Consider the following 13,626-nt stretch of genomic DNA (forward strand, 5'->3'; position numbering starts at 1 on the left):
CAACAGCTTTACCCTAAAATAACAAAAACAAATATTCCCCTGGCTGTACAAATTACAATCAAATAGACTATTCTTTTTAGTGCTGTAAATCTGAATGAATCTCCTAAAATTAAGGTCTGAAACTCTAAATGAATCTCCTAAAATTAAGACTCAATCACTGACATATAGTATCATAAACAAGAATGGAAAATAGGATTTTTTACATCAAGTAGTGTTAGTCTCACTGCTATGTTGAAAGCAAAAATCAGTATCAGCCAGAATACGAAATAACAAACATGGCATACAACTTTTTTGTTGGAAACTGTTTCCATGTCAATTTCCACATTACTATCACCAATTTTGGGTGACTCTATCCTAAATTCCCTTGTGACTTTTATTTCTCACTCTACTGATCTCATCTCTTTCATCATCCAAAACCCAAAGAGTCCAAACAAATTAAGTTCACAACCATAGGTATACCTGGTAAGTATCCATCCATATTCTATTTTACCTATACAATCATACTAAACATATATTCAGTGTGGATAGAGTTGATCACTTGATTGTTGTTAAGACATACCACATTGACTAGGAATATCACCAAAATATTCCATATAAGACCACGCCAATCCTCCCTAATGAGAGACATTGTAACAGTCTCCCCAAAGACTTTGAATCTATTAGGAATCAAAACCTCACAAATCCCTACATTCCAATAATAGAGGTCACTGATCATTTGCTGAGTTTCCTTTTCAACAACCTCATTTGTAGCTAATTCCCAAACAACATGAGTCTATAACTTCTATCTCTAATTTGGTTACCAGGTTTGTGATATTGTAAATCTAAAAATATTACATGGGTGTGTGATTCTTATACATGGCTGTGTAAATTCCACATATTATGGGATTTACATGGGTGCTACTGATAACCAAACAACCAGTTATCTATCAGAACTTACGCTTGTTATAACTACCTTATTGACTCAGCATAACTATCACACTGATAGATTAGCAACTAACATGGTTGCAGCTGAGTTTAAACACCACAACACACATACTAAATAGAGTACATATTCTAACTAACATGGTGGTTATCATAATAGAGAGAGTAGAGGAAAGCCTTTACCCAAGTCGTAGACTCAGTTTGTGTGTGTAATCGGAAACATTAACCCCCTAATTAAAATAGAGAGAGAGAGATGAGAGAGAGAGCGAGAGAGAGTGGGTCACAGTGAGGACCAGAAGGAGAGGAAAACTGAGAGAAGAGTCAAGAGACAGAGCGGATCCCAGACAAAGCTATGGCGGAAATAGGCTTGGACAGCATCTCTGTTGGAGATATACTTTTGTAACTGCATAATATTTTCTTTTTCAATTTTTAAAATAGGATTTAGTAAATAAGTTGATTTCCTATATTTTAGGAATAAGTCAATTTTAATGGATTAGCCTAATCAATAAATGGTTCCTCTTATCTTTAAGGAGCAAGTTAGTTTTAATATTCTGTTTTGCTAATATCTTGTTATCTAATTAGTTTATCTTTTGCTATTTATTGTATCGCTGCTGAGAACAATTTGAATTAGAATAGAATAATTCTATTTCCTCTGCATACGCATTGTCTCTCTTCTTTCCTCTGTTTTTTATAATTTCCTCCAGAAAACCAACAATTGGTATCAGAGCCTTATTCTTACGGGACTTCTACCATGGAAGGTGAAGCAAGTTTTTCCCACATAACTCTTCCAATCTTTGATGGAGAGAATTATGATCTTTGGGAAGTGAAAATGCAATCCTACATGGAGTCTTTGGATTTATGGGATGCTGTGGAAGAGGATTATGAAATATATCCGCTGCCTGAAAATCCCACCACGGCCCAAATTAAAAATCACAAGGAAAGAAAGATGAAGAAGGCAAAGGCGAGATCATGTTTGTTCACTGGTGTTTCACAAATGATATTCATCAGAATCATGACTCTTAAATCACCCAAAGCAATTTGGGATTATCTGAAAGAGGAATACGCTGGAGATGATAGAATACGAAGCATGCAAGTGCTGAATTTAAGGAGGGAATTTGAGCTTCAAAGGATGCAAGAGTCAGAGACAATCAAAGAATACTCAAACAAATTATTGGGTATTGCCAACAAGATAAAGTTGTTGGGAAGTGATTTTGCTAATTCGAGAATTGTAGAGAAAATTTTGGTAACGGTGCCGGAGAGGTATGAAGCATCTATAGCTTCATTGGAGAACACAAAGGATCTGTCGAAAATCACATTGGTAGAAGTGCTACATGCCCTGCAAGCTCAAGAGCAGCGAAGGTTGATGAGGCAAGATCGTGTTGTCGAAGGTGCTTTGCCCGCCAAACATCATGAAGTTGATGAAAGCAAAAAGGATTTTTTCAAGAAGAATCAGCCAACAAGCAGCGAAAATAATGCAAACAACCAAAACAAAGATAAGGATAAAAAGAAAAATTATCCACCTTGTCAGCATTGTGGCAAAAAAGGTCATGCACCTTTCAGATGTTGGAGGAGACCAGATGCAAAATGTAACAAGTGCAACCAGATAGGACATGAAGCGGTGATCTGCCCCAACAAAAATCACCATGATGAGGGAGCTCAGATTGCTAATCAAGAAGAAGAGGACCAACTGTTTGTGGCCACATGCTTCTTGAGTAGTGAATCAAGTGAAAGTTGGTTGATTGATAGTGGTTGTACGAACCACATGACATATGATAAGACTCTATTCAAGGATTTGAAGCCAACTAATGTCTCAAAGGTCAGAATTGGGAATGGTGGCTATATTCCAGTAAAAGGAAAAGGAACTGTTGCAATTTCAACGTGTTCAGGTATCAAATTAATATCAGATGTTCTTTATGTACCTAACATTGACCAAAACTTGCTAAGTGTAGGTCAGTTGATTAAAAAGGGATTTAAAGTGTCCTTTGAACATCAACATTGTTTTATCTATGACAATTTTGGCCGGGAAGTTCTAAAGGATCAAATGAAAAGCTTTTTTCTATGGGAAGCAAGAGTCTCCAAATCAGATAGCTTCTGTTTCAAGTGCTGGATCTTGTTTGCTTTAATGTCCCCCCTGTCTTTGCTCCACTGTTTTATGGAATTTCTCAAGTTCCTCAGCTTATTTTTAAGGGCAATTCCACCCCACCCTCCCTACTGATCGGCAGTCCAAGCCTCTTTAACCATAGAATGATAGCCTTTTTGGTTCAGCCACCAATCCACAACCCGAAAAGGCTTAGGGCCCCAGTCCACCATTTTTGTCTTCAAGATGAGAGGGCAATGATCAGAGAAGTCTCTTTGAAGAACATGCTGAGAGGTATTAGGCCACATAGATTTTTTTTTTTTTTTTTGGAAGGCAGAAAATATATATATCATTAATAGGTAAAACAGTACCAGAGGTACCAAATAGTAGAAATACAAGGCACCAGAGTGCTACCCTCCAAAATAACACACATACTCAACAGAAAACATTCAGACCCAAACCCATCTAGGCAAGAAAAGTAGATATATTAGAAGACCAGTAATGGAAGTTAATACTGAAATCTTTATCATAAGCCTTATCATTAGGCCACATAGATAACCATTGATCAAACACCAGAAATCTATCAAGCCGGCTCTTGGCATTGCCATTGGGCCTAAACCAGGTAAAACTACTTCCAAGGCTTCTAATATCATGAAGCTCCATCTCAGATATCCAATCATTGAAAGCTGAGATATCTGAGGTGGCAGCTATCCTTTGAGATGAGCTGATTCTCTCATCCTGGTTCGTAATAGAGTTGAAATCTCCAAGTACACACCATAGGCCACTAGGATTAGAGACTTTTAAGTGTCTCAATTCATCCCACAATATCCTTTTCCCATCTTGGTCGCAGGGGGCATAAACATTGACAATATGCAGCCACTGATTTTCCTTTATCCACTTGCCTACCAACATTAGGAAATGCCTACCTTTGACCCTCCTTTCCACCTGGAAATCAGAATTATTCCACATGCACAGCAAGCCACCTGATGCTTGGGTTGATGGAACAAAATCCCAAGATACAAAGGAGTCCCCCCACATGGATTGACAAATATTCTTATCAAAAGAATCCTTTTTTGTCTCTTGAATATAGGCAAGGTCCACCTTATGTTTCATGTTGATCCTCCTAATGGCAGCCCACTTAATTCCCCTGCCCAAGCCTCTTGAATTGTAGGAGAGAATATTCATGGTTGGGCCTGTTTAATTCCCATCTCAACTGCCAACTTAGTGTCCCTTTTTTCCATGTCTGACATCATCTCTCGAAGCTTCATACTATCCTCCCCATGGGTCAAACCCATCTCTTCTTCTGAGGCACACTGTCTTTCCAGGATATTGGGGTTTGGTTGCCCGAAACAATTGTCCTGTTTTGTGCTATTTAATTCTAGGTGAGATGCTGTAGTGATGTGGGCTGTTTTCAAGGTTCCTTTGTTAAGAGGCGCCATTGTAGGAGGTGTTAGAGGTTCCACAGACAAGTCCTGGTTAATTTGGGCCTGTTCTCTATGCCCGTTAAGCATTTTTCTTCTAACATAGAATTTAGTCTCAGCAGAGCCAGGGATTGGGCCTGAGGGTCTAAGGCCCATATCCCCCTTGTCCATACTTCTCTCATTCTCAAAATCTAGCCTTCATAACAGGAAGTACTTGAATATTTCATGAACAATAATTATTTGTAAACAATCCTTGTGATACGGCCTAGTTATAACGTTAGGCACAAAAGAAGTATTAAGAGATTGTTATTAAGTAATAAAGATAATGAGTCAAGTAGGTTGTAGAAGTAGTTTGTTATAATTCTGTTAGAAGATATTTTGGATATTTGTCTTTATATTATGGCATATTCACGTTGAAGGGTATCAATGAGAATTAAGTCTATTTTCCCTTCTATGTTGTTCTTTCTATTGAGCTTCCCCTTGCTTGAAAAGGGTTCACAACACATTATGAGCACATTTAAATTGCAATTCATCATGTTGAAGTTTGTAAAGAAAGTACAACTAACTTTCCATTCCCTCTATTTGACAAAAGAAAAAAAGAACACTTAAGAGGAAATAGGGTAACATGCATCAAGTTTCATATGAAGCTCAATTAGAATTCACAAAAGTAACTTAATAAGAACCTTTGCTGAAGAAACACATGTGAATTCTGGAATTGAACATGTTACACTGCTCATAAGTTTGCATGTTGCTGCCAAATAAAAGCAGAAGAAAACGAGTCCAAAATTAAGTATAAAATGTTTATTATTGATGGTAAGATTATACTACTGTAAAGTACATAACTGAGATAAAATTTACATTGCAATAAAAAATGCGGAAAGAGGTTTTATTTTCCCTTTCATCTGTGAATGGTTCGTGTGAGGTATATATAGAATGCACATGACAGAAATAAGAGCAATAATCTAGTCTAAAATCAGAGGAATTGATCTTCCTATAAATGCAAATTCTAAATAAGGTAAAGACAGAAATGACAGCTGATAATTATGTACATAAAATCCTAATGAGCTGTACAAATAGAATTTGCGTGGATCTTCAACACTCCCCCTCAATCTTGATGGTAGATATCCATCATACCCAAGTTGGATTTGATCTTCTCATATACATTCCTTGGTAGGGCTTTTGTTAGAATATTTGTTGTTTACTGTCATGATGGAACATGATTGACACGTATAATCTTATGATCAATCTTCTCCTGAATGAAATGCCTATCAATCTCCACATGCTTTGTTCTATCATGATGAACCGGATTCTTCGCAATGCTTATAGCAGCCTTGTTATCACAAAATATCCTTAGAGTAGTTGGTAGCTGATTTCATTCAACATTTGCTTGAGCCATATTCCTTCACAAATATCGTGTGCCATAGCTTTGAATTCTGCTTCTGCACTAGTCCTAGCCACAACAGATTGTGTCTTGCTTCTCCAAGTTACCATGTTCCCCCATACAAATGTGCAATATCCTGTAGTTGAGTTCCTGTCAGATAGACATCCAGCCCAACCCGAATCAGTATAGACTTCAATACCTCTTTTTGAGTTCTTCTAGAAATAGAGCCCTCGGTCTGGTGTACCTTTAAGGTATTGGAGGATTCTATTCACATTTCTCATGTCAGTTTCAATTGGGTTTGACATAGAACGACTATACGACTATTCATGCTTACAGCGAAGCAATGTCTAGCCTAGTATGAGTAAGATAGATTAGTTTTCCAACTAGACTTTGATATCTATCTTTGTCAGCTGCTACACTCTCCTCTTCACTCCTTCTGGCGGGTTTTATGGGAGTATTGGCTGCTTTGCATCCAAGCATCCTCATTTCTTGAAGTAAATCCAGAGTGTACTTTGAGAAACAGAAATACCATTCTTTGTCCGAGTAATTTCCACCCCTAGAAAATACTTGAGCTGGCCTAGATCCTTAACTTCAAATTCTTTGGCTGGAACATTCTTTAGATGATTTATTTGATCATAATTGTCTCCTACAATTACGATATCATCCACATTGACAATAAACAAAGCTATCTTTCCATCCAGAGAATGCTTAACAAACATAGTATGGTCAGTTTGGCATTGAACAAAACCATCTTGCTTGACAACTTACCCTGTCAAACCACGCCCTTGGAGTTTGAGGCCATATAGAGATTTACGAAGCCTGCACACCATGTTTGAGGTGTTGGGTGATTCAAGTCCTGGAGGTATTTGCATATATACCTCCTCTTCTAACTCCCAATTTAGAAAAGCATTTTTTATGTCTAGTTGGTGTAAAGGCCAATCTATATTTACTGCTAGAGATAATAGGACCCAAACAAAATTGAATTTAGCAACAAGTGTGAATGTCTCTTCATAATCTACTCTATATGATTGTGTAAATCCCTTTGCAACCAACCGAGCCTTGTACCTGTTTATACTGCAATCAGCATTGCATTTAATTGTGAATATCCATTTGCATCCCACTGTTGTCTTTCCTTTTGGAATAGTGGTGACTTCCCATGTACCATTTTTCACAAGTGCTTGAACTTCTGTTACAGTTGCTGCCCATTCGGGTCTTTGTAGTGCCTCTTGAATATTTCTTGGAATTTCTAAACTGCCAACTGCTGCTACAAAGGACCTGTAATTTTGTGACAATTCTCCATAGGAGACATATCTCTCAATAGGGTGTTGAGTACAAGTTCTCACCCCTTTTCTCTTAGCAATAGGAATATCAGTATTTGCTGTATTTATATCAACAGGTTTAGGGTTAGGAAGAATATTACCTGTGGGAACTTCATTTTCTAAAGCCTGGTTGGATTCATGGTTTTGCATTAGAGTTGTGCTTGACTCTTCATCCATTCTCCTTTTTCTCTTATAAACCTTCCAATTATCTTCTCGTGTTTTTGGGCCATGGTTATGTTGAGATGTAGTTGAAACTTTAACTACATCCTATTCAGTTTCTGCTACAGGTTCTATCACAACCTCTGCTGTCCTTTCATCTAGTTTATGTACAGGTTCGGCTGTTTGAGTGTTATGGTTTTGGTCTAGTAAGGTTTGTGCCGAAGTAGTGCAGGTCCGGTTATCTCAAGAGCCAAAGATTGGTATTTTGAGTTTTCAGTTGGATAGGTGTTTGGTTGCTCCCCCTGAATGCCAACGTTGGGGTAATAGGGTTGATTTTCATAGAAGGTTACATCCATAGTGTGGTAAAAAATTTTAGTATGGGGAAAGTAACACCTGTATCCTTTTTGATGAGGAGAGTAACCAAAAAATATGCATTTGATGGATTTGGGGTCCAATTTGTTATGGTGAGGGTTTAGGTTGTGGACAAAAGTTGAACATCCAAAGATTTTTAATGGAATGGATGAAAATATTTTGTTGGTTAGGAAGAAGGTTTGAAATGTGGAAAAAGGGATCTTAAAGTCAAGGATACAGGAAGGCATTCTATTTATGAGGTAAGTTGTTGAAAGGATGGTTTCTCCCCAAAATTGTTTTGGAACATTGAAGGCTGGCATGATTGATCTAGTCACTTCCAAAAGGTGTCCATTCTTCCGTTCCGCAACCCTATTCTGTTGGGGATGTCCACACAAGAACTTTGGTGAACAATTCCAACCTTCTAAAGATAGGAATTTAGAGCAAGGTTGTAATACTCACGGCCATTGTTAGTTTTGAATACTTGAATCATGTTTTGAAATTGTGTTTGCACCATATTGTGAAAGATTTCAAATATCCTACCTACTTCTGATTTTTCCTTCATTAGAAACACCCAACTGATGCATGTGTGAACATCAATAAAAGTGACAAACCATCTTGAGCCAGTAATGTTGTGAACTTGTGATGGTTCCCATACATCACTATGAATTAGTGAGAAAGGTTTGGAGGGTTGAGGTGGATAATGGCTGCATGTATGTTTAGACAATTGGCAAATTTCACACTGAATACGTTTCTTGCTTCTATTATATAATGAGGGAAACATCTTTTCCAAGTACATGAAATTTGGGTGGCCTAATCTATAGTGCCACAATATAACATTCCATTTTTCGTAAACTAATTTAAAAAGGATTGTTATTTATAAATAAATAGAGCTTTAAAAAAATAATGAGGTTTTTATAATTAAATAAATAAGGAGAAATATCTTTATTAATTAAAATAATGGTTTGAGAGAAAATAAAAAATAAAAAATATTTTATTTATTCATTTGATAAGAAATAAAATAGAGTTCATTTTTATAAAATAATAAAAATAAATAAATAGAATAAATAATAAGTTGCAAGTACCCTAACTATAAATAGAGACGTGTTAGGTCAGTTTTCACACTGACAATGCCTCATCTTCCACTCAATTTCGTTTTTCCCCCTCCTCTTTCCAAAACCCTCTCTTTTTTTCGCATACCACCAAACCTATCTCAAAAAAATGACAATCTTGAACTCATTCACCGTTAGATCGTCGTGAAATTTGAGCATCAGGTTCGGAACTCATTTCCGAACATTCTCACCGTTGGAAATTTCGAAAACATGTCGTAGCTGAGAGAAATACCCTTTGCATCATAGATTTTTCTTTTCCTGCAGAAACCCAAAACTGTTTCAGTAAAACTATGATCCCGGACTTGTTAACCATTGGATTGTCGTGAAATTTTGATATATGGTTCGCGATTCAATTCCGCAGACCTTCACCGTTGGGATTTGCAAAATAATATTCATGGAGGGAGAAAACTGAATCGCACGAAAACAGTACAAAATGAAGGCTTCAATCCCTTCTCCTTCTCTCTAAGAAACTTGAGAAATCTCAGGAAACCGTTAGAGATGTCGCTATTGCTGTCACAATACACACGTAAGCCCGCTTAGAGGTAAGGGATAAGTTCATCGCAATTGGGATTAGAATGAACATGTGTAGGGATCCTTAGAGGATTAAGTTGAGGTTTATTTTGGAATGTTTATTGAATTATAATTTTTCCTTTACAATTATAAATACAATATTGTTGTGTTTTACGTACCAATTAATGTTCTGATGAGAATTGATTAATAAACTTGAGTGTTTTTTATGTTTTGTGTTTTGACCTATGATTTTGATATAATTGTGAGATTATTTGAGGGGTTTTACTCCCCATGTTGTGATAAAACTTTTGTATAAATTATTATGTGAAGATTCTGAAATGGTGATTCAAATTGTGAGTATGTGATAAATTGAACCTGTGATGAATGGTAAAATACATGTAGATTGAGATGAGATGTATGTATCGAGTTATGAGCTATGAACTATGCAATCACACAATGATAAGTCCCTTTAAGGGCGGCGAGTATTGTGATGGGATCGACTGTGGGAACCCGACAAGTTTAATCACAAGCGCAACGAGTTAAAATGATTTTGAAAACAATGGAAAAATTGTGTGTATTGCATAGTTCATAGGTAAAGTGTGTATGATTCATGAGATGTGATAACATGTTATTTTGGAATTATACCATTGTGATTGAGACCGAATATATGTGATAAATTGAGTATGTATTGACTCGTAATATATTAGTGCATTGAGATGTTGTGTGCATTGAGTTGTGAACTATGAATTGTACAATCACACGACCATAAGACCCTTCAAGGGCGACGAGTTAATGCGCAACGAGTATTGTGATGGGAACCATTGTGGGGACCCGACGAATTTAATCACAAGCGCGACGAGATAAAACTATTTTGAGAACAATTGAGGAGTCGTGTGTTTTGTACAATTCATAGATAAAGTCTATGTGCTAAAATATTTTTTGGATTGGACCTGAATCAAGTGGGAGAAGCCATGACGGACTCTTCGAAGTGTAGGTCTTGGAGATAAATACGCCCGATTTGAGTGCTCCTTTAAGTTTATGTTGATCCCATATAATTGGAGTATTCTCACAAAACAGCGTGACCCTAATTGGTCTCCCTATAATTTTATCTAGTGGGAGTGACCTGACTTGCTAGTGTGTGGTTTGTCTTGTCATGTACTCCTAAGCGTCTGACGAGGTTTTTCACTAACATGATACCACATTACATATAGGATTGATTTTTAGTGTATTTGTTGCATAACGCTTGTGTATTGTTCGATATTGATTGATTTAATGATATTGTGTTTTGATCATTGAGTACGTGAATGCTGTGAAAACGAATGAGGCATATGGTGTTGTAATGTGATGTTGTGCAACAAAGTGGTGAAATAACGTAAGCAATTCTTAAGTTGTATTTTGTTTATATGATATTTATACATATATATTGTCTTGTTTCTCTCTATTAGTTAGAAATGTGATAACTCACTCCATGTATGCTATTTGTGTTTGGATCTTGTGATGATCTCGAACCTTGTGTTTGTGGGAGCAGATGATTAGGTGGATGACTATGAAGAACCTCATGCTAGAGGACACGGGAACACAATGCTCTGATAGGATATGACATTGAGGTATAGGTTTCTACATTAATTGCATGAAGTCTTGGACGACCTTGTTTTGAGCCAAGATGATTTATTATTTATTTGGACAAGTTTTATTATGATATTAGAAAAGTGAATGTGGGTCTTTTACCCTTTTGAAAGACTTGTATTTAAACGTGTTTTAAAAACTTTTAATTAATTTTGATTTCTTACTTTTTTTTTTTTGGACAGCGAAAGTAGTTTTATTAGATAAAAGTACCAGAGGTACTAAAGATACATTATAGTTATAAATAGGCTACTGGATACAAGGATTCAGGCTATGTATCAATCTTATCAATCCAGAATTCCCAACAACAAGTACAACAGCTTGCCCCACAGGTTTTTGTTTCCTAATTACAAAAACCATCTATTAGGTTGCTAGACCACTGGTTATAGTGCATAGAAAAAATTTTCTCCATGGCTCTAATCCACATCCAGTGCAAAAACACAACATCCTCCAGCAACTTGATTCCATTGAACTGTGCATTCTGGAAGATGATCTGATTCCTATGCTTCCATATAGACCAAGTTAGGGCTATCCACCAAGTCTTCCATCTGTTATACCTCTTTGATCCTGGCGTCCCATGTACATGCTGTAAAAAGTGTTGTCTTGTGTTAATTGGAGATACCCCCAAGGATCGTACCCAAGTCTGAGATTCCCACCATAGAGGTCGTATTTTATTACATTCAAGAAATATGTGGGATGCGTCCTCCTCCCTAATTCTTACTTTTTTATTATTAGTATATATATGTGAGGGGTAGAGGACGTCACACACAACATGACAGAATTATCACTACGAGAAACTGGTGTTGCTACATAAGAATGGTTCTTGAGTTCTTTTGGTTTTTCAACTTGAAGGAGGTAGAGTCCAGCACACTCTTCAACATTGCCAATTGTCTTCCTCGACTCCAAAATCTGAAATTCACAGGTTTGGGAAGAATTTAGTAACACATTTCAAATCTCTTGTAATCTTGCTAATGGACAGCAAGTTACAATCAAGTTTTGGCACATACAGAACTGATTCAAGTGTAATATTTTGTGAAATAATGATGGATCTTTTACCCATGACCTTAGAATGAGTCCCATCAGCTATCCAAACAGTATAGTTATAGGGACCTGTAGAATAACTACTAAACAAAGTAAAATCTCCAGTCATGTGATCTGAAGCTCCTAAGTCAATGATCCATGACTTTGTTCTTTCTTTACTAGTGTTTAGGGCATGTAAAAAAGTACCTCTTTGAGCCACTACAGCAGTACCACCCTTTTCTACGGTTACCATAGACTGTTGAAGCAGTTTTTGAAGAGCCTTCATTTGTTCTCTGCTGAATGGAAATGAATTAGAATTTACCTCAGCTTGTAGATGGTTAAAGGCTATGTTGCCTCTGCCTTCCTTGCTTTTGAACTGCCTGGCTTCTGAAGGTTTTCCATGAATGATCCAACATGTTTCCTTGGTGTGGCCTGACCTCTTGCAATGATCACACCAGGGCCGATTTTTCTTTTGTGGTGGTCAACGCTAGTTTTCGCTTGCTGCCATTGCCGAGCTCTCAATGGATGGATGGAACTAAGATGGATGTTCCCAGCATGAGTTTCTCCTACTTTCTTTCCTTCTAACTTCTGAGAAGACTTCCCGAATTTTGGGAAGTGGTTGGGTTCCAAGGATCCTTCTATGAACTTTATCAAGATCCTTATTTAGTCCCAATAGGAACTTATAAATCCTCTCTTTTTCCACCAGCTCCTTATACTTCTTCTTATCTTCTGTAGAGCACCATGAAACTTCTTCATATATGTCCAGTTGCTGCCAATGTCTGTAGAGTATGTTAAAATACTCAATAACAGAGGACTAGAGGACTCTCCCTGTCGAAGGTCATGGACTATGCTTTTTATCTCAAAAACAGCAGATGTGTTGTCCATGTTTAAGAACAGTTCCTTCACTGCATCCCATGTATCTTTTGCAATGTCACAGAACATGAAATTTTCACCAATTTCATATGTCATGTAACCTTTCCTTCCTTTTCCTTGAAGAAAAATCTTGACCAGTGTTGTTAAATGGCGGCCATGGCGGCGCCATGGTGGATTTTCATGGCGGTTTTTCGAAAAAACGCCACCGAATAGCGGTGGCGTGGCGGGTTTGGGATGGCGGCGCCATGGCGGTCGTGGCGGTTATGGCGGGGTGGCGGAAAATGGCGTTTTTTTTTTTGCTTTTTGTCCGCGGTAGGAGTTGGGCTGACCCGACCCAACCCTACCCGGTTATTCATTCAGCTAAAAGACCCTCCAGCACAGCTCTGTGATTCAGAACAACCTTCCATCTAAGAGAGAACCCAACCGCGAGCCTCCCCTGCACCAGCCGCGTCCCTCCCGCACCCCACACGCGCACCGAGCCGCGACACCCGCAGCCGCACGCGCACGCAGCCGCGACGACCTCCGGCAGCGACGCACCGGCACAAACGGCGGCGACGAGCTCCGGCAGCGACGCACCTGTCACGAACGGCGGCCTGCAGCGAGAAGTTCTCGCGGAGAAGACGAAGCTGTCGCGAAGAAGAAGACGCAGGTTTTCTTAGTTTTATTTTTGCTGTTTGACACCCCCTGTTTTCTGTCTGCAGCTTTTTTTTTTCCTTTTGCTATTTGACACCCCTTTTTACTTTTAACAGTCCCATTTTTTTTTTCGTATTTGACACCACAATTTTTTTTTTTCTGTTCAGTCCTCTTTTAAATGGCTGAGTTTATTTGAACTCTTTAATGAGTTTATTTGGTGTTGGTACTT

General features: G+C 37.8%; 1 protein-coding gene across 1 annotated transcript in view; it reads right to left on the reverse strand.

Annotated features, from left to right (window-relative positions):
* LOC114401466 (DNA mismatch repair protein MSH1, mitochondrial-like) overlaps positions 1–13,626 on the reverse strand; it is a 40,255-nt gene that overhangs the window by 10,804 nt on the left and 15,825 nt on the right. Inside the window, exon 14 of the mRNA XM_028363980.1 lies at positions 5,103–5,170. Coding sequence (XP_028219781.1) covers positions 5,103–5,170 — 68 coding nt within the window. The remainder of the gene's footprint in view (positions 1–5,102; positions 5,171–13,626) is intronic.

The sequence above is a fragment of the Glycine soja genome, chromosome 20 (genome assembly GCF_004193775.1).
Source record: "Glycine soja cultivar W05 chromosome 20, ASM419377v2, whole genome shotgun sequence".
NCBI lineage: Eukaryota > Viridiplantae > Streptophyta > Magnoliopsida > Fabales > Fabaceae > Glycine > Glycine soja.